General features: G+C 36.6%; 3 protein-coding genes across 11 annotated transcripts; all 3 read right to left on the reverse strand.

Moving 5' to 3' along the window:
* Positions 1-858: 858 nt before the first annotated feature.
* On the reverse strand, positions 859-5,781 carry LOC137740379 (F-box/kelch-repeat protein At3g06240). 6 transcript variants are annotated; one of them, XM_088699341.1, is made up of 5 exons: positions 5,534-5,757; positions 4,713-4,988; positions 4,201-4,356; positions 1,548-3,105; positions 859-1,264 (listed from the first exon to the last, which is right to left on the reverse strand). In XM_088699341.1, the coding sequence occupies exons 4-5, from the start codon at positions 2,744-2,746 to the stop codon at positions 1,225-1,227; spliced, it is 1,239 nt and encodes a 412-aa protein (XP_088555467.1). In that variant the 5' UTR covers positions 2,747-3,105; positions 4,201-4,356; positions 4,713-4,988; positions 5,534-5,757; the 3' UTR covers positions 859-1,224. The 6 variants fall into 6 exon arrangements, with proteins under 6 accessions (XP_088555467.1, XP_088555464.1, XP_088555466.1 ...); XM_088699338.1 differs by having other exon boundaries at positions 4,713-5,781; XM_088699340.1 differs by having other exon boundaries at positions 1,548-4,356; positions 4,713-4,981.
* A 737-nt stretch (positions 5,782-6,518) lies between these two features.
* CPL4 (C-terminal domain phosphatase-like 4) lies at positions 6,519-10,871 on the reverse strand. 4 transcript variants are annotated; one of them, XM_068479610.2, is made up of 10 exons: positions 10,699-10,871; positions 10,527-10,564; positions 10,037-10,182; positions 9,832-9,914; positions 9,223-9,335; positions 8,784-8,964; positions 8,102-8,391; positions 7,327-7,512; positions 7,205-7,243; positions 6,519-7,113 (listed from the first exon to the last, which is right to left on the reverse strand). In XM_068479610.2, exons 3-10 carry the CDS (start codon positions 10,180-10,182, stop codon positions 6,802-6,804), a joined length of 1,350 nt encoding a protein of 449 aa, XP_068335711.2. In that variant the 5' UTR covers positions 10,527-10,564; positions 10,699-10,871; the 3' UTR covers positions 6,519-6,801. The 4 variants fall into 4 exon arrangements, with proteins under 4 accessions (XP_068335711.2, XP_068335709.2, XP_068335710.2 ...); XM_068479608.2 differs by having other exon boundaries at positions 10,527-10,601; positions 10,699-10,868; XM_068479609.2 differs by lacking the exon at positions 10,527-10,564 and having other exon boundaries at positions 10,699-10,853.
* A 3,110-nt stretch (positions 10,872-13,981) lies between these two features.
* LOC137739744 (putative E3 ubiquitin-protein ligase XERICO) lies at positions 13,982-14,824 on the reverse strand. The gene has a single exon (XM_068479433.2). The coding sequence runs from the start codon at positions 14,682-14,684 to the stop codon at positions 14,226-14,228; it is 459 nt and encodes a 152-aa protein (XP_068335534.2). The 5' UTR covers positions 14,685-14,824; the 3' UTR covers positions 13,982-14,225.
* Positions 14,825-21,059: the final 6,235 nt, after the last annotated feature.

The raw sequence follows: 21,059 nt of genomic DNA on the forward strand, positions 1-21,059 counted from the left end.
ATTGTGTAGTAATAGACAATTTCTTATAGGGTATAAAAAATGTTAGTTGTCAAGTTACGTTGAGACATCACATCACTCTCTGTTCGTTAATTCAAATTGACAATTTGACAATATAATATATCAAATTATTTAACACCATGGACTTTTTTTCTCAACAAATGATCATGATGTGTTTTAAGTTTAACCCTACTTTCTTGTCACTGTTTTTGTCAAAATGCAATCGTGTGGCTTTAGCAAGAACAGTTCCATCAGCTTGATCATTCCATTGATGACAACATGAACTTCCGCAAAATAAGTTGAATCCTAAGTTAGTTGTCTTGGTAGAACACTTCCAACACCAAAATAAATGTTTTCCACGTTTTGGTGTTTTTGACAAAAATAAACTCAAATGCTTTGATTTACGGGGAGGAGGATATGAACTTGGGCACAAGGGGGATGGGGCGGGAGCATTGTTTTAATCAACTGGCCCAACTCACGAAATGCAAACGTTTCACATTATTAACATTGTACATTTTGGGTTGAAATATATAAATAATTGAATCATACATAAAAATAAAAATAAAATATTGTTAATATTAAACATCGATCCGTATCAATTTATTATTCAAGTGAATAGTAATTGCCCGAATCCACTCCTAAAACCATGAAAATAGGTGGAAATACTCTAGTGGCATGCGATGTCATCAATTAACTGTCCCTAACAGAAAAGCTAATGAAAGTACAAAAGTGTCACAACATTCAAACTTTAGATACAAAAGTGAAACGAAAAAAAAATTTAAGTACGAAAGTTAAAATTTCACGATACTTGAGATAGTAAAGTTAGAATAACCCATAAAATAAAATACAAGAGCTGCAATAGGTAATAGAAATAGAGTTCGCTCCATTAGAACAGAAAACCAAATTACATACATTAAAATTCATAAGATAGAGAAGAAAAGACCCGCAACCAACTTTGCACGACCAACTCAGCACTGTCCTTTCTACTTAGCCTAATTAACATTTCAAGATACAGTTCATCACAACAACAAAATTCAAGTCGAACACGAGGCTCCCTACTACTTTGCCATCGCCAAGAGAAACAAGGACAAAACGGCACCTTTCTTGTCCAAGTACAACATGTAGACGTTTTTGATGTTTTTCAATGCCATCATCACGCGATATCACTCTATCACCGAAGTACTCTTGCCTGAGATCCAGCAGCTTAGCCATTTCCAGTGCATAGGCTCATACAGGCCTTGGGTAAAAGTACATCTCAAACGATACACTGGATATAAGTAATTGGAGAAAAACATAAGAGCACGCACATGCATGTACACAAGATAAGGTAACTGAATCAGGATGAATAAAATCTATACAATCTCATTTTCCGTCAGAAGCACGCTACTAAAATGAGAAAAACAGAAGTGATAAACTGATTAAAATGAGTTATAATCATGTAGAACTGGAGGGAACAAACAACACCTCCCAAAGGTGGGTGCATACCATGAAAATTTAAACACTAATCGTGTTATAAAAGCAAAAACACGTGAAGGAAAAGCATAACATACCTTCCAGAGTCTCTGTCTGGCTCTATGGCCAGAGGCTGGTCGCCTCCCTTGACAGAAACAAGACTTTCTGCATAAAGAACAGCTTGGATATATAGTGGGTTTTCAATGCCATGTATAGGAAGGTATTTGAGGTTTCGAGTGCGTAGGTTATAGGAGACAACGTCCCCATCAGTGGCTGCCAGAAGAAGCTCGTCATTCTTCCAAAATATCAATGGAATCTCAATCCTTGGTACAGATTCGATTGTTAAGCGTTTCTTACTCCATGGACTTTTTACCCCATCACTAGAGTCATCCATCACCCATATATCAAAGATAGAAAGTCCGGTTCCTTCATCTTTGCGGTAGCAGAACAAAGCAATGGATTCCTTCCATATTGCAAGACTGCAATTCCATGCAAATCTTTCCAGAGAATCATAAGGAACTGGTATCTTATCAAATACCTCCTCACCCATATCAAATGTAAGGATGAAATCATTATTTTTTAGATCAGTAGCAAACCAATGATAAACACCCTTGAAGTAGACATAAAAAGAAGGTGTCCAGATGACAGAAAAATCGATCTCAAACTTGACCTCTCTCCAAGAATCAACACCTAAAGTGTATACCTCTGCTATTCTAGGCCCCGGCAAAAATTTCACAATTCTAACAACCTTGTATGCTTTAGCTTTGGAATCATACCCAAATCCAACGGCATTGGTAATGGTATCCACTCTATCAGCAACATCTGGTTCTGGGGGAGGCAGGAGAAGACAAGGCTGGGGAAGAAGCTGAAATTCCATGATCGCTGGATTGACTAAACCAATATCCTCGGGACAAAAGTGAATACTTAGACAGAAAATCCCATCACAGTAACCCACAATTTCAAAATTAGGGGAAGATACACTCAACAAAGGATACGCAACACTAAGATCCTCAACACAGTCATCACTATCGCTAAAATCCTCTGAAACATTAAGCAATGACAATAAAACGTGCTTCCTATGATCCCTCAGATTGTTAACAGTATGTTTTACAACAATGCTGGTGGAGGAATCTGATTTCGAATTCGAGTTAGAAAGGTGACTTGCCACAAAGCCAGGACTATCAATTAGATCACGCCACAACTTACGGACACATTTGAATCGCATCAAGGATTTAGGTGGCAATCGAGACAGGATTTGCACCACCATATCATCCGTAAAATTACAAGACTTTGCCATTAACTAATTAATCAATTTCTCCTCCTCTACTTTTCCTTTTATGCTTTTCAGCAAATTAAATAAGGCAGAGCAATGATGGAGCAAGATCAAGGGAACATCTTACCTTGGATTTCCGATCGTGCTGAGTCCAAGAGCAGGAATTTATTAAACTTCAAAATCCACTCAAATTCCTCTTTGGAGCGACTGAGATTCCTTCATTTCCAAACACTCATTGTTTCTTCCTTCCACTAGGCTCTGACTAGTCTCTCTGTTATAGTCAATGCTCAGTCATACTGATATTTCTCTCTAGGGTTTCTTCTTCTTCTTTCGCTGCTGTTTGATGATGGAACAGGTTCAGGCCTCCTTTGGACTTTTATAAGCTAAAAAGGAAAAAATATATTGTCCAAATGTGGGTGTCATTTATTATCTGTCTCGAGAACATACTTTACGTTACAAGTTACATCAAGAGAGAAGTGCACAATAACCCATATATATATATATATAGGACATGATTTCCGCACACCATTTTCCTTTTTTTGCACACCCTAATTATTTCTGGGTATTATACTAAATAAATCCAAAGGAGAACCAAGGAGCAGAAATAAACATAGTCTGTAGGTGGAGGAATGGGGTGTGCAGAAATCATTTCCCTAAATCAAGAGTAGTTTGACGATTTCCCACTAAATTAACATAAAGGGCCAATTTCCGCATAAGGCCATGTTTCCCCGTACTTCATCTAACTTTCTATTGAAAATGTCACATTTAAAAAAAAAAAAAAAAAAAAGACACAATAATAAGAGTAAGAAAGGAAATATAACAAACACAAAAGAAGATTCAATGACCAACATGTGACTTAATGGATGGAATTTGGGTAAATTTGAAGCTAGGGAGAAATTATCTATTCATAGTATTTTACGGAAAAAATTGGCCACACTAAAACTTTATGGGTAATATCGGCAATGGGGTACAGGTTAAGGGGGGAAATCGGCGAATTACTCTTCTTAAATGTATAGAGAAACCGAACTCAAGTGAAGCTCTAGGTTAGTGTCAATTGTGATTAATTGGAACAATGGAAAGTAAATGGACGAAAACATGGTGGTCAATAATCTGCAATGAGAGAATCTCTCTTGAAAAGATATTTTTGAAGCACTACATCCAACTAAAGGAGACGGAGAGAAGATAAATTTGGCTTGCCCGGTGTTCAGCGTAATTATAAGGTTAGTGTTCTGCAGTTCTCCGTGGATCTGCTTAAAAAGCTTCCAGTAAAACTGCTTTCTAGAGAAGCATTTCCAAACGAACCATAGATGTACTAGTTTACAGGATTTAAGCCAGTCAGTCAAGAGTTAGTTTTTACTCACCCCATAACCCTTGTATAGCTTACGCCCCTCTAGATTGTGCCACATGTTTAAAAGACAAAACACAATTAGTCTAATGCATTTAATTATTTCTTACCAATAATTAAGCAATAAACTTACCATTCAAAACCCCACTGAGTGAGGTTTCAAAACATAATTCATTAAAATTACATGCTGAATGTTGTTGTTAAGGCCTTGCAAGGCATGATAGTGATTGGAATTGGGGCTCTTGACTTTATAATTGGTGCAGCTCTCTATTCATTCAGAAGCAGCAATCTGTAATGGAAAAAGATCAAGAGTTTGTCATTGAGCAAATTTGACACCGTATTCTATATACAAGCTCAAAGTAGCCACTCTTCAGCATCCTAATTTTGAGACAACATAAAAAATTCATATGATCACCTAGTCAGAAATCCTATTGCTATTTAGCCTAATGAAAAATTCAAAAGTTAGTTCACATCAAAAACGACATTCACTACTTCTATTTATGAGACAATGATGCCCTATTAAATGGCGGCTCAGTTTACTCTCGAGGATTGCTGATTAAGTAAGCTCGAGAGGAACGGGTCTAAACTAGACAAGAGGTGTAAACTATTCAAACTATGCACAAGAAGGATATGGTTAGTGCTTACAAGGAATTTTCTCTTCAGGTTGCTTTCGGTTGCACAACTCCGACATCAGATTATATACTTCATGGCTTAGTGTTTGGATCTTCCCCCGGGGAAGTGGATGGTCGGAAGGGCAAGTCTTGTGAAGTTGCCATTGCCCCACTGGCCCTGCCTTGACCTCTTCCTCTTGTCACAGTTTGTGAAGACGATGGCAATGCAGCAGATTGCTGAGTGAACTCCATTCGCCTTGATCATGGCATGGCCTGACTACCTCTTCCTCTTCCTCCCCACACCTAAACCCTAACAACAATATCAAACTAAGCCTTAAGTTAAAGTAGATTATGCATGTACGATTTTCTCAGTTACTGCTCGAGAAGAGGATGCAAATTGAGTTTCATCGCCTTTGCCTGCGACTCTCCCATTTCCTCTGCCTATTGGTCTAACTCTTCCTCTACCTCTTCCCGATTGAATGAACAAGCCTTAAGTTAAAGTAGATCTGGTCTAACTCTTCCCATTTCCTCATCAACCTCCTCGCCACCAACAATATGCCTGACGGCAATGCGGGTGGAGGAACTCAAATTATTCGAATTTGAGAGGTGGCTGGCCACAAAGCAACTATCAACCAGATCACGCCAGGACTCGTGGACGCATTTGAACCGCATCAGCGGATTTAGGTGGCAACCTTGACAGGATTTGCGCCACCATATCATCCGACAATTTGCAGGAATTTGCCATTAATTAACTAATTAATGAATAATTAACTTGTCGTCCTCCTCTTCCTCCATCTCTACTTTCCTTTAATCTTGAGCAAAACAAACTGGAACGATGATCGCTGAAACTGTTACCTTGATTTTCCGATAGCGTCGACAGCGTCGAGACCAGGAGGACCCACTCAAAATCCTCTCCGCGACGCGAGCGACTGGGAATCCTTCGTTTCCGAGCACTCCTCAGCTTCTTCCCTTCGTTCTTTCCGCTTGGTTCTGACGACTGTAGTCACTGTTTTTTAGTCAACGCCAGTCAACGCATACTGACACTGACAATGCTCTGTACTCTGAGGGGTTCTCTTCGTTTCCAAACACTGGTCTTTTGCTGTTTGCCGCCGTAAGGCTCGCGCTTTCTATTTTGTGTAAACTGGTTCGGGCCCATTTCGGGTCGAGCATTTGGGCTTTTACGAACTAAAAACATTTGGAAGGTGGTTTTTTTTTTTTTGGTCCGTCTCAATAATATTCTGCTTAAGTGCTTTCCGAATAGGTAAAAGCACTCCAAAAAATTTGAAGTGCTTCTTACAATATTTAGCGAAGAAATATTAAGTGTTTGCGGATTAGGAATATTAATTTTTTTTCTCGAAAGTAAGCAGATATTGAGTGCTTTCTTAAAGAAGCACACGTTGAATACTTCTCAAAACAAGCATTTGGATTTTTATTGACACACGTTTAACAAAAGCACTTCTATTGATCAAGAGAAGATGTAATTTCGAGTGAAGCATCTAAGGGGCCCTTCAAGTGAAGAACTTGTATAACTCGAGTACACTGCTACAGTAGCATGCGTGCATTTGAAGTTCTTTTGCAAACTATATCAGCCTGCGGAAGTACTCCAAAGTTAAAAACGCATGCATTGAAGTTCTTCCGCAAACCATATCAGCCTACATAAGTACCCAAAGTTAAACGCGTGCATTTGAAGTTCTGCAAACTATATCAACGTGCGGAAGTACATCTTCTCCTGATGCATCCAGAACATCTTCTCCTTTGTCAAAGAGAGAAATAAATAAAGCAATCAAAAGAGAGAAATAAATAAAGCAATTAAAAGAGCTGCAATTTGACACTTGATGCATCCAGAACATCTTCTACTTTGTCATAAATCTGCAACCATATCCTACATACAAGTTCGGTGTCCTACTTCCGAAACAAACATAAAAAATTCAATCCGCTATCAAATTTTCCTTCACCTAGTCAGCAATCGTCTTCTGTTTAAAAGTAATGAACGATTCAAAATTAAGTTCCACCTCAAATACGAGACCAGTGGTGTAAGGACAGCACTGTACGAAACGAGAGGAGTGATTAGTATCTCAAACTATGCACAAAAAGGATGAAGTTAGTGCTGCTGCAAGAATAGATCATGTGGTTTTCATTTGCTTGACTGGGAACTTCTCTTCAGCTTGCTTTTGCCACATATAGTTTGCAGCTTCAATCCACTGTTTATTAACTAAAAACTTCTTCTCTTTGACCGCCCATTTAGACTTCTCTGTGCCAGCATCTCCTGAAACCACATGTGTCACCGATGGGTCCACTTGTGTCGAACAAGAGGCTCCCAACTGCTCTGCCATCTTCCAGAGAGGTTGATTCTCAGCCTCGACATTCGAAGGAAATTCGTGGCTGAAAACAATTTTACACCCCTTTAACACATCCTTCTTAACAGTTTTCAACACCTACAAAAATAGCATCCAGAAGAATCCATATTAAATATATGAAGCGAAAGGAAATAGTCATGTTTTAGTGGTTCTGAGAAAACTTGTTCACCTGTCTCACATCTCTTTCAACAAGATTATCCTCCAATTCCTACAAGATGGCCACCAACAATAGATTAGCACACAAAGAAAATGTAACTATTTGCCATCATATAGACATAAAGTGGTACTTACATGAAAGAACATGTTGTGGACTCGCTTAAGAACTTCAAGAACAGTTGCAAGAGCTCCTTCAGGTTCACTTTCGTCACTTCTCAACTCAGAAAGGGATTTACAGCGAAACCCAAATTGTTTACAGCTCGAACCGAAGAAATGATATCTTTCCATCAATATTAAATTGTCCTTGTGCTTTGTCCAGGCCTACAATAGTGGATATCAACATTGATAACCCTTCATAAGATAAACAACAAATTTAAAAGACCATTAAACTGATAACCAGGCATCTGCATCCAATCATAAAATTAGGATAAATAAAGATTTCTCTGGAAGCATATATATCTATTAAGCGATAATCAATGGGGTAACCATATGAACAATAAATCTGCGTCATAATGAGAACATGCTATGACAACAGCTTCAAACAAATCTCATCAAGGGCAGTTTTATTTAGACTCTAAACCTTCCTCAGTTGGCTCCCTTAATTAGTGCTATGAAAACAGCTTCAAACAGATCTCATCGAGGACAGTTTTATTTAGACTCTAAAATCAGTTGGCTCCCTAGATTTTATTTTAAAGTATCAGGAAATCCTTGATTGATGGACATGAAATTGCCAACCTAAATCTTCTAGACCTAACAAATAAAAGTGACACTTAAAATTACCACAAAGTGGAAACCACAAGGGGGCAACTTTGGGATTACAATAATCAAATTAACAAAATAATAAAAAGGTTTAGGTGGTTATGAATGCACTTCTAATTTTCAGTATCATCAAGGGAAAAGAAGTACTTACATTTTCTGTATCGTCAAGGATCACAACTGCATTATCTTGTCCAAGCACAATATCTAGACCTTTTTGATGTTTTTGCGTACCATCATCACGTGATATAACCCTATCCCCAAAGTATTCTTTCCTCGGATCAAGCAGCCTAGCCATTTCCAGCGCATAAGCTCGTTCGCCCATTGTGTATATGTACATCTCGAACATTTCACTAGCCTCTTTTAAAAATGTCCTAACAAAGGGCCTCAACTTGGTCATCATATGCATAATGTCTACTCTGAATAGGCTACCTTTTGAAACATCTACAAGTATCATATTGGAACCAGAGTTAGAAGATGTAAGTAACTGGGCAAAAATAATAAGAGGATGAAAAGGCATGTGCACATGATAAGACGTTCAATGAATTAAAACAAATAAAACCTAATCAACCTTGTTTTCAGCTAGAAACACGTGACTGGAAGCAAACGAACAACTTTGTAACTGATTAAAAGTAGAAACCTTTCTCTAGTTCGCAGAATTTCAACAGGAACAGCATATGTATTTGTAAGGTAGGAAATATTCTTCTAAATTACTTACTTTGAAGATGTATAACAGGAGAGAGTACAACAGCTCACAAAGAAAAATGTATACAGTAAAATTTAATCGCTAAAGATGATACAAAAGCAATAACACAGGAAGGGAAAACATTACATACCTTGCAGAGAATCTATTTGACTATGTAAATATTCCTCATCAGTTGACATATGATTCAGATGGGTAGAATTAAGCAGTGTGTGATCCAGATCAAGGACCAAGTAAAGCTTCTTATGGTGCAATGACTTCTTAATGTCTGTTTTGCGTAACCGGTCAATTTCATCATTATTAAGCCTTAATCCCTGCAATAGATACCAACAGATTAGGTAGTTATTCCACATATTATAAGCAAATGGATACATGAAAACGGTTGACTTTCTTTTTAAGAATAAGTTTATATTTTACATTAGGGATCAGTAATTCCAGAATTACAAGTTAAAGGTGACTGGAGTCGAATAATGCCTCTAGAATTGATTGTATGCATGTATGCTACCAATATTCAAGTAAAGACATACAAATTCTTCTATCCAACTCCACCAACCAGTCATCTAAAGGCGTACCTTGTGTATGTACCCAAATATCACACTAGACTTGTCATCCACCGGCTGTCCACAGACGATACACATATCTCCAAATGAACCAGGATGAGTACAAATGTCCTCCTTGGATGCTTCTGCATATAGTAGCATGATGAATACAACATTTTGCGTTCAAGAGAAAAAAACAAGATGTGCACATATATCCTTTGAGATTTGAGCAGAAACGTTTTCTATGATGGAGGACATTCCAAGAAACTGATCATTTCCTTAGTGTCTGCCCAGTTAATTTTACGAAAAAGACAAGAAAACCTTTTCATCCCTTATATTGAGTTAAAATTATAACTAAACACAGAGGAGAAAATATGTTCAAGGAAGTATTAAACTCCATAATGACTACATCTAACTCTTCAGCTTTCATCAATCTAAAGAGTGAGACAAACAGACCAAAAGCCAGATATACAGAGTTAGAAAGAAAAGAAATTAAGCGCAATTGTAAGTCTACAGAACAAGGTCTCGCTACTAACAAAGTTGCTCATTATTGGAAACGTTTCTCGCAGAGCACAGAGTTGGAAGGGAACAACACGTAACAAACCAATCCAAAACACTATCCAACTGAGTCAAAATAGTTACCTGAGTGTTCTTCTACAAAAACTTCTGAAGTCGACCCAGGAATTTCCTCAGTGCTTCCAAACTCTACCTTACGCCTCTTTGCACTGCACGGTAATGCACAAGTTGTATCTTAAAACCTTTGAACATACCCAACAGTTTTATAGAAACTCTGATATCTAATAAAAACTCATACACATTAAACATAAAAGAACAACGAATTTAGCACCTATTACTATCAATCTCGACGTCACAGTCATCATCAGCTTCTTCATCCGGTGAGGACCCCGGAGAACCAGAATCCAGGGCACTCTCAAGAAACCCGACAAAGTCGTCACTGCTAGACGAGTGTAGTGGTGAATCGGCAATACTCATCTAAATTATTCACGCCAAAAGAAAACCCCTTAGCGTATTTAAATTAACAGAAAACATAAAAAATTCTAAGAGCACGAATCGGAATATTAAACCCTTTCTCAACTCTCTCGCAGCTCATTAATAATTATTAGCCAATAAACAACAACAATCGCCGGAATAAGCATCCGCATTATGATTTATGAGTACCCAAACCATCGAACAAGAAAATTTGTAAAACCAAAACACTGATAGAGCAAGTGATTAGAAAGCAGCTAAATAATTTCTTTCCCGAAATTAGGGTTTATGAAAAAAAATCAGGCTTAGAAACGTTAAAGAAACGAGAAGGAACCAAGTAGCGAACATACCGCGACGAGGAATTCAAATTTGGGTGCGAGAACGAAAGCTTGGCGAGAGTGTTGGATGATGCGTTGGTGACAAAACTATACAATCAATCGATTGAAAGAAAATTGCAAGAAAAATAAGAGAGAAACCCAACAACTACAGAGAGAGAAGAAGAAGAAGGAGAAGGAAGAAAACCTGGGATTGCGATGGCAACGGGAGTGAGGTTGCAGATCGACGCGTGAGAGAGGCAGACCGAGAAGCGAGACCGAGAGAACGAGACGAAACACCCGACTAATACATTCTTAGGTACGGTATTGTATAGTCACGTTTTTTGTTTTGGATTATATTTTTCCTTATCCGAAGAGGTCACTTAGCTTTGGTGATCAAAAAACGAATTATCTTTCTTAAAACTAAAAATTGGAAGCGTGGGGTTGGAAATGTGGAAGCCAAACTTGTGGTTAGATAAGGCTGAAATGCTTCTGTGAATATTTCTGGGCCCCCTAAAAAAGTGGATAATGCCGTCAATTGTTCCCCTTGAAAAAAAAAAAAAAAAAAGAGGTCACTTATTCTTGTTTTTGTAATTCAAAACAAAATTAATTAACATATTATTATTAATTATTTTTTAAAATAATAATATATGTGTTAAAATATGATTGATTCGATATTAAAATGGGTATTATCGGACTAATAGTACTCTTTTGAAAGATAAATTGGTATGTTACACTGTATAAAACAATATGGGGACCCAATTTAATTAATAAGAGTACTATTTAGTACATTACTACATCAAACATCAAAATTCGATTATTTATTCTAAATAATCAAAGATTTAAAAAAACGCTATGGATGGGGCATAAACTTTAACATCTGACATAGATATTTATAACAGTAATCTGATCGTTTATACGCGCTGGCAAATGAAGCTCAAGATTCTCTTGGCGCACTAACCAGGAACGTTATTAAAGGTCAAGTTAAGCTCCAATATGCACAAATTGCAACTTTTACAAATAATCTTCAATATAAAAATAGGGTTTCCATTGCAAATAACTCATTTACTATTTCGAACTCCTTATTTGGAATTGAAATTCCACTTATATAAGGAAAAAGATTTCCTTTCTAGATTCCTCACATCATTCGGAATTGAAATACCACTTATATCTAGAAAGTCTAATTCCTCTACAATGAGAAATAGAATTCTAAAATTCGTGTGAATCCCAATACTTTTTTTATTCACCAATATTTAACAAACACCGAAACACTCCGTAATCAGAATTCAATAGTAATAATGGTACTAAAGTAGAGTGGTAACAAAATACAAAATACACGATAAAACAGACACGTAATAAGACCGAAGTGAGTGGTAACAAAATACACGGGATGGGGTTTCTGTGGGCAGTTGAATAGCCTCTGGTTGTCTACACTCAAGAATTTGTCCTCCATTTTAGGAGTGGAATTTTTTGCCAAATTACCATACCAACCATACCATACCAAGGTTGTGCCAAAATATTTGTATCATTGGTAATGGTATGGTATATGTACTATACCATACATTTTTTGTACAATAATGGTATTCAAAACCATTACCAGTGATATACCATACCGTACTACTATTATTAATATTATATAATTTATTTATTCATTTATATATAATTAGGTATTATTATCATTATATATGCACTTTATATTTTTTTCCTAATCATTTATCCAATCATCTCACCATCTAACCTCTACTTTCCCAATAAAATAAAAAAAAACCTAAACCTTCTTACTTTGCGACTCTTCATCTTTTCACTCATCTAACCACCAATTTCATCTCTATGCTCCAGTTTCGGCAACTTACCTTCTCTCTTCGGAGTCCATCTCATCTTCTCCTTCATCAAATTGGGATCTTTCTCCACTTCATCTATCAAGTTAATTTTTGTACAATTTTGAAGAATGTAGAGAGGGAATTTAAGAATCTTTGTACTATTTTTTTTAGGGATATTGGATTCTTTCAACAATTTTTTTTATCTATTTACTTCTTGTTTCTTAAATGAATGTCTATAAAATTCTCATAATTAAATAAAAAAGTTTTAGAAACCCAAAAGGAGCGATCAAAACAGGTTTGGGCTTGAATTGGGTTGGAAAAAAAAAATTCAAATTTTGACTTAAAACAAAATGGTAATTACCATTATCATACTATATTAATCGAACTATTTGACATGCTGAAATTCGGTATACCGAAAGTTCGGCAAGGTAATGCTAATAGATTTTGTCATACCAAAAGTTTGATATGATAATTGGTACATAAGTTTTGGTACTGTAATCGTATTAATATCACCCCTACTCCATTTAACTTAGAAAAGTAGAATAAACACATTTAGTAAAGCTATACAAAGAAAAAAGGACCACTACTATAACGTTATTTTCAGGCGGTCCTCCCTTTGATCCAAATCCAAAAGCAACATCTACATCTCTGTATTATTTTGTAGCATTTTTTTCCTCCAAGCAGCTGTTTCAAGCGCTCAATTGATGCTTCAATTATTAGGGTTTATTCCATTTTTTTCAAACCATTGAGAAGATATGGTCCTTCAAAGCCGCCTCCTAGTTTCAGTTCCTTGATGTTAACTTAAGGAAATGAAAACTCCATCCATAGATTCATAACACCTTTATTAAGAAAGAAACAAACTCCACCCTATATTTCATGAGAAAATCGGTCATATCACCGGTCATGTACACAACCTTGTATACAACCGGTAACACCCCGAGGAAATCAGTCATATCACAGTTGTATACAACCGGTAGCACACAAGCAAATCGGTCATATCACCGGTCATGTACACAAACATGAATGCAACCGGTAACACCCCGAGAAAATCAGTCATATCACAGTTGTATACAACCGGTAGTACACGAGAAAATCGGTCATATCACCGCTCATGTACACAACCATGTATACAACCGGTAACACCCCGAGGAAATCAGTCATATCACAGTTGTATACAACCGGTAGCACACAAGCAAATCGGTCATATCACCGGTCATGTACACAAACATGAATGCAACCGGTAACACCCCGAGAAAATCAGTCATATCACAGTTGTATACAACCGGTAGTACACGAGAAAATCGGTCATATCACCGCTCATGTACACAACCATGTATACAACCGGTAACACCCCGAGGAAATCAATCATATCACAGTTGTATACAACCGATAGCACACAAGCAAATCGGTCATATCACCGGTCATGTACACAAACATGCATGCAACCGGTAACACCCCGAGAAAATCAGTCATATCACAGTTGTATACAACCGGTAGTACACGAGAAAATCGGTCATATCACCCGTCATGTGCACAACCATGTATACAACAGGTAACACCCCGAGAAAATCAGTCATATCACAATTGTATACAACCGGTAGCACACAAGAATCGGTCGGCTTTACAATATATGACTTGAAGTAGCAGGAAAGGAAATATCTCACTAAATCATGACACAAGCACAACTCGAACATTCGATAAACACAACTCAAAGGCGAAAGTTGATATGTAAACTTGATAATATGTACATTAGTAAAAATGTTGGTCTCTGAGACTGATCGACATATTATCACGGTTTTAACTCGCACGTAACATAGTATAACAACACTATGGCAGGCGATGCATTCTTGTAAAGTACCTGTACATTAAACGCTGTACATGACATTCATCGCGATTTTCTTGCTTTGTAAACCCTTCACCAGAAGCAGGGTGCGTCCTCCTCGGGCATGAAAGGAGTCCTACAAAGAGGGCATGTAACGTTCCAGTAATTCAACCACTTCTCTAAGCAATTTTGATGGAAAATATGGCCGCAGGACAAGTGGTTGATCTTCGATTCAGGTTCAAACTCGGTCAGGCAGACTGAGCATTCGTGTTCCTGCTGCTTGAAGCTACACACAGATTCGAACCGAATTGCTGGGATACTGCCCCTGATCTCCTCAATGTAACTAGCCGAGGGACTGACATGAAACTCAAATGATTCTGCGCGGTTTTCAGGGGAGTCTGCTAACGGCGGAGAAGATGATGAGAGATGGATACCAACTAATTGCAGGACTGATCGGATTATCCCTTTGATAATGGAGACTGATAAGGCAGTGTTTACTAAAAGCACACATAGAACACCTTCCGATGGAGCTGGTAGACTAGAGAGACCCATGTGACCAAAACACAAGTTAAACCGGTTCGAATCGGATTGTCAAGATCGTTGAGGGGCAGTGGAACCAGAATGAACGGGCAGAGACGCGAAACGGGAGACGGATTATTATATCAATTTAATGAGTAAGAGTTTAGTCAAATGGAGATGAAAATGTCACCGAAATCTTCGTGTCATCCGACCTACAATGCAATCAAGGAAAGTATTAGAATTTATACAAAGAAGATTGAACCATGATATCGAATTATCGATATCAAGCAGACCCTTCAGCATAAAAAGCTTAAAATTTCGCAGCGAAATTCTGATTTAACACAAATGATTATTTGATCGAAGCGATTTCATATTCTGTTCAAGAGAATTAACAAAACCGATCTGCAGCAATAACTAAACTTTATATCCTAGACTTTACAGAGAGCAGAACCAATTATTTCCTCAAACCCAACAGAGTTCTTAAAAACTCAGAAGATCAATACCAAATGGAAGAAAAGACACATAAAGCAAGCAACTTGATCTTACCCCACAACCCAATTTCCTAAACCCAACATACCCAGCAACCAAATGTATCATAAGATGACTTGAGATCTAGAATTCTTCAAATTAATCGTCCAAAAACCATTAAAAATGCATTCTTTTGATTCTAAACAGAAGAAATGAACAATTTGGAAAAAACCCAGAAAATAAAAATGAATAAATAAGCAGAAAATAAAAGTCTACAGCTTCAAAAATGGCTGAGAATTTAGACTTACACAGAGTGAGGCTTTTGGAGCTTCAAGCTTTTGGTCCTGACAGAAACCGAGTAACATCCAGAGGAGCTGAAGGAAGAAGACGAAGAGATTCTAGGGATTATAGGCAGCGGTCATACACATACAAATACAATCAGGTTAAATACATTTACAGTTTTTGTTTGACAATGGCTGCTCTGCACAATCAGTTCTCACCATATTTATACAAGAGAGCCATCCCACACCAAGGATTAGCGGCAACTTAACCAAGGTTCTCTAACCATGGTTACTTTATTTCAACATCCCCTTCTTCCGTTTACCCGCCTTTTTAACCTGTATTTCATCCCCCCCTTCCGTCTTTTGCGGACTCCATTTTTCTGTTAACCATGGTTACTTTATATCAACATCCCCTCCTTCTGTTTACAGGCTTTTTATAACCTGCTTTTCATCCCATTTTCATATCTCGGCTTTCATGTCTTGTTTTGGTAAACATTCTCTAGTTTTACTTGCCAAATTTATCTTCATGGAGCTTTGTGTTCGATTTACAAGTTCAAATTTTCTAGGTCAAAAATCTTTTCTGACTCTTTGGGTTTATCCATTTGAGTAACACGTTTTTTTTTTTTAAACTTAATTGTCTTTAGTTTTAACTACCAGAAAGCATACATGTTTTTTGTGTGTGTGAATAATTTCTCTTAACAAATGCATATTTTTTTTAATATTACATAATTATTGTTTTGTCCTTCTTATATAAATATTGTATATCAAAAGTGAAAGTAAAATTGAAAAAATATGATTGTCATTATCTAAAAAAAAAAAAGAGGGCAAAAATAGGAAAATTAGTGATATGGTTGTCATTTTGTCAAAAAGTACAAAATTAGTATTTTACCCTCCTCATGTCAAATCATGTATTCAAAAGTGAGGGTAAAATTGAAAGAAAATGGGACAAAAAGTTGACAAGTCATCTTCTCTTAATAGAATAGATAGATTTTTTTTTAGGAAATAAGTTAAGATTTAATATTATTATGTGTGGTTTAAATAAAGGGTGGTGCCTTTGTTAAAAAATATAATAAAATAAAATAAAGGATGGTGCTATCCACACAACTCATTTTACTTTTTACACATTACTTTCAATTCTGGGCACCAGATGGAATGACTTAAATAATATCAAAGGATAAAAATGGCTTTTTAGCTAAAATGGTCCCTCGTATTTGTTATAACTCTTCAGTCAGGTCACTAAGATTTGAAATCAATAGAATTGGTCCCTGAGTTTATCCACCATCAATCATTTTGGTAATTCCTTACAAATCTCTATTAAATACGAATATAATGACCAAAATATCCTTAATTTTTGTCAAATCATTTTGACACATTGTTTATTACATTTAGGGTATATTTGTCATTTTGATCCCTATTTAACATCCACGGAATGACCAAAATGATTGATGATGGACAATCTTAGGGACCATTTCTATTGACTTCAAATCTCAGTGATCAAAGTGATCTGTTATGCAAATCTTATATACTCTTTTAGCTAAAAAACCGGATAAAAATTAACAAAGAATATGTGAGAAATAAAAATAATTGTGTGAATAGCACCACCATAAATAAATGGCCAAGTGTCAACAAGATAAGTCATGACGAGGCAACAAAGAATTTGAGTACAGAAAATCTGAACTCTCAATTTACCTACCCAGTATCACATGAGAAGGTTTTAATGCAAAGACGACGTCATGAAAAAATTCTTGGCTAAAGGGTGTGATTTTATTAACAGCATTAAGAATTATTGAGATATATCATCTTTTAACGATAGAATTTGTCTTAATTTCTAATTAAATGTTGTTCTTCGTGCCTTCGTTTTCTCCTTTTGCACTTGTTTCATAGTTAGAGCTCTCAAGTCTCCAAGTGGAGCCATGCAGAAGCTGATAAGCATGTCATGGCCTTGGCCCCAACCGCAGCAGCTCTTCCCCTCCTTTCCAACCCCACTCAACATACAAGAGATGCTAGTTTCGTTACTGCTTCAGTCTCAACTAATTTACTGAATCAAAAAATATAGAGAAGAAAACAGAAATTCGAAATCACTACCTTCCAAATCTCTCCTCCTCATTCATATTAACGAAAGAGTAATGCTAAAAAGAGATCAAAATTTTAATTAAACTAAATAACATATAAGTTGATAATTAGATTATTACTTAACTGTTGATAAACGTGTTCATTTCTTGTTTGTGACACGTCATTTGATTTGCAAATCTTGGCTAAAAATTTAGTCTCCCTAGCATTACAGGAAATGAGCACGTTTATCAACGCTTGAGTAATAATCCAATCATCAACTTCCATGTCATTTAGTTTCAAAATTTTATTTACACATTTAGTCTTCCAAGCATTACCCAAATTTTAATCTGATGTGATTGTGGATGATTGAGTATTACTCAAGTGTTGATTATCGTGCTTATTTCTATTGGTGAGACATCTTTTGATTTAAAATTTGGATAATGCTAGAGAGACTAAATTTTAAACTAAAATTTGTAAACTAAATGATGTGGTTCTTGATGATTAAATTATTACTTAAAGAGTTTATAAATTTAGTTTATAAATTTAGTTGTCTTAGCATTATCCTTAAAAAATTGATGTTCCTAATATTATTGTTAACAACTATATGCATATTTTTCATTTTTGCCTATCGTAACAAGAGTTGCACTATTTTCATTCACAATTGTCCAGGTTCCTAACCCAGAATCTCTTACAACGAAGTGCTTTGTTAGAACAAATTATGTTGCCAAAGAAACTTGGAATTTTATCGTAAAATCAAAATTATAAGGAGCCTAATTTACTTATAAGTTTTTGTAAAAAAATTTCTATCAATAATATGAAATTTATTCTTAACACGTCACTTAAATTGTGATAAATTTTAGGGTAAATTACAAAAAACTACCTCAACTATAGATTGAACGACACTTTTATACCTCATCTTTTAAAAATGACAATGTCATACCTTAACTTACGAATTTGTGACAATGTCAGACCTCCGTCAATTTTTCTGTTAATTTCTCTGTTAAGTGCTAATGTGGCTAGAGACATGGTCCACTCACTAATCTAACTGGATTAAAAATAATTAAATATTATAAAATTATAAAATTAAGAATAAAAAAAACAAAAAAAATTAAAATGACCTAGGAGTGCGGGCCTCCCCTTTCCTCCACCCACACCAACCTTCTTCTTCTCTTCGACAGCCTCCAAACTCTTCCATGTCCCCCCAACCTTCCCCAACTCACCCCCATCCCCAACCTCTTCCCTTCCCCTACCTTTTCGCATCCCTTTCGAACACAAACCCTAACCTTAATTCCCCATTTTCAAACAGAAAACCCCAACCTTCCCCATATGTCCACCCTTCCCCATCTGTCCCCCCCCCAACCTTCCTCCACCACCCTTTCTCTCTATGGGCTACCTGCACGCTACTCGTTTTGAACCGTGACGATCGAAAAATCTTCGATGCGTTTGAGAATGCCGAGTCGCCGATGAGTGAGTCAAACATCGCCGGATTCTGCTCCCAAACGAGTGTGTACCGCCCAAGCATAGACATCGCCGGATTCTGATGTGGCGAGTAGCGAGAAGGGGCTTCTTCTCGAGTTCAACGAGGACGACAATGGGTTTTTGGTGGCTAAGAATTCGAGCTTCGGAATTCCCAACAGCAGGAGGCATAATAGCTTTGTGAGGGAGGATCGGGAGTTCGTGGCATTGGGGAGAAAATGTGTCGACCGATGAGAGAGATGTGAGAGAGAGGATGGTGGAGGAAGGTTGGGGGGGGACGGGTGGGAAAGGTTTCTGGGTTTTGGGGATGCAGGTGTCCAGAAAGAGAAGAGAGAAAGGCGAGAGCGAGAGGAGCGAGGGAGAGATGGTGGATCCCACAATTTTATATAAAAAATAATTTTATTTTTTATTTTGTAATATTTAATTATTAAAAATATATTTAATTATTTTTTAATTCAGTTGGATTAGTGAGTGGGCCCTGTCTCTAGCCACGTCAGCACTTAACAGAGAAATTAACAGAAAAACTGACGGAGGTTTGACATTGTCACAAATTCGTAAGTTGAGGTATGACATTGTCATTTTAAAAAGATAAGGTATTAAAATATCGTTCGACCCATAGTTAAGGTGGTTTTGTGTAATTTATCCTAAATTTTAAGTTAATACATGAACAACATAAATAGATGAAATGCCAAAGACTGTTGAACTTCACACGTAGAATAATCTCCTTTGTATATCATGTTGTCAAGTGGCTAAAGATAGGCAACATTGTCCCCATCTAAGATTTCACCTACAATAGACATGTGTCATTGGATGTCTGATTGCATGTCTTTTTTCTCCAATTGTCGCCATGCCAATGTGTCCCATTGCTACGATGCCTCTGTGTACGCAGGTACATATATATCAACATTTCTCGGCAGGTTTTTGTGGACTCACTCTTGCCTACGTGTCGTTTCTAAGGAGCTCTAGAAAAACGACATGGTAGTGGGCCAATGGGAGCACCCCAATCATAAGCACCATTTTCCACGTGGCATTTGTTCAAACAATGTGTTTGTAGTAATGTTGGCCATGCATGGACCATAGTTTGGATGAAGATGGACCTCCTTATTAGGGTTTCTACCTTTTTATTGAAGGCTTGGAACTTTCACATCTTACAGATTCGTTTTTGCCACTTTCATCACTAAAAGAAAAAGAAGAGAGTGTCTTGTAAGTTTACATTTTGTGCATTTAGGGTTACAGACGCATCTTTCTTGGAATCTGACCTGATCCCTTAAAATAATGTCAAAATATCCTTTTGGTTTGGTAAATATGAACTATGGGAGTGGTTCATACATGCACGCAAAGAAAAGACCAAAACTATACGTATGTGTAGTCAGTTGCAACATCATGTCTACGACTGTACTTTTGTTATGAGAGGTTATACATATATAATATTTCAAAGTTTGTCTTGATTTGATATTGTGCGCTTTGGCGGTACGAAGCAGTGTTTTTAACTAGTTATCAATATTGTATTAAATTAGAAAGCTGATTTAACTATGCATGAGCATAGCATATGACGTTTTATCGTAATGATAAAATGTAATATAATGTTTATGCACTCTGGTGTGGATTTAATTTTCACTGATTCCTTTTAACTATTAAGCTTTACCTACTAACATTATCGATGTCAAGAAAAAGGGAAGGTTTGGATGCGATCCTTAACTATGAATATTCTCTTATTGAAACCTTGTTGGTTTTTAATTTTTGATCGAGGTCCCTGAAATCAAGTAATCATTTATTTCTATGTACATTACTATATTTTTTAAATTAAAAATTAGAAATTTTAGTTGTTTATATAAATGAGATTTTAAATAAAAAACCATAATTTGTGGGATTAAAAATATTAAAATATAAATATACTATTGTGTGTGCGCGCTCGCGCGCATGTATAAACATGGTATGACACACCCGACCGAAATCAAGGTGTGCTGGCTGTTAGGCGAAGGTAACGTAACCATGTGCACAGTGCGGAAGCAATAATAATATAAAATTGCGAATAAATAAAAACCAAACTAACTAGAGCACTAAATAAGATAAGGTGCAAGACGAATAAGTGTGAATTCATAACCAGAGCATAAGTAGTCTAAGTGCAGTA

This window comes from Pyrus communis, chromosome 9, assembly GCF_041283825.1.
Source record: "Pyrus communis isolate YQ-2024b chromosome 9, ASM4128382v1, whole genome shotgun sequence".
Taxonomy (NCBI): Eukaryota; Viridiplantae; Streptophyta; class Magnoliopsida; order Rosales; family Rosaceae; genus Pyrus; species Pyrus communis.

Coding starts and splice junctions, on each gene's coding strand:
- LOC137740379 (XM_088699338.1), bottom strand. CDS start 2,746: ATGGCAAAGTCTTGTAATTTTACGGATGATATGGTGGTGCAAATCCTG. Junction 1,265..1,547: donor CCAGACAGAGACTCTGGAAG/GTATGTTATGCT, acceptor ACTTATATCCAG/TGTATCGTTTGAGATGTACT.
- CPL4 (XM_068479610.2), bottom strand. CDS start 10,182: ATGAGTATTGCCGATTCACCACTACACTCGTCTAGCAGTGACGACTTT. Junction 8,392..8,783: donor TCAAATAGATTCTCTGCAAG/GTATGTAATGTT, acceptor TGATACTTGTAG/ATGTTTCAAAAGGTAGCCTA. Junction 7,513..8,101: donor TCCTTGACGATACAGAAAAT/GTAAGTACTTCT, acceptor CCACTATTGTAG/GCCTGGACAAAGCACAAGGA.
- LOC137739744 (XM_068479433.2), bottom strand. CDS start 14,684: ATGGGTCTCTCTAGTCTACCAGCTCCATCGGAAGGTGTTCTATGTGTG.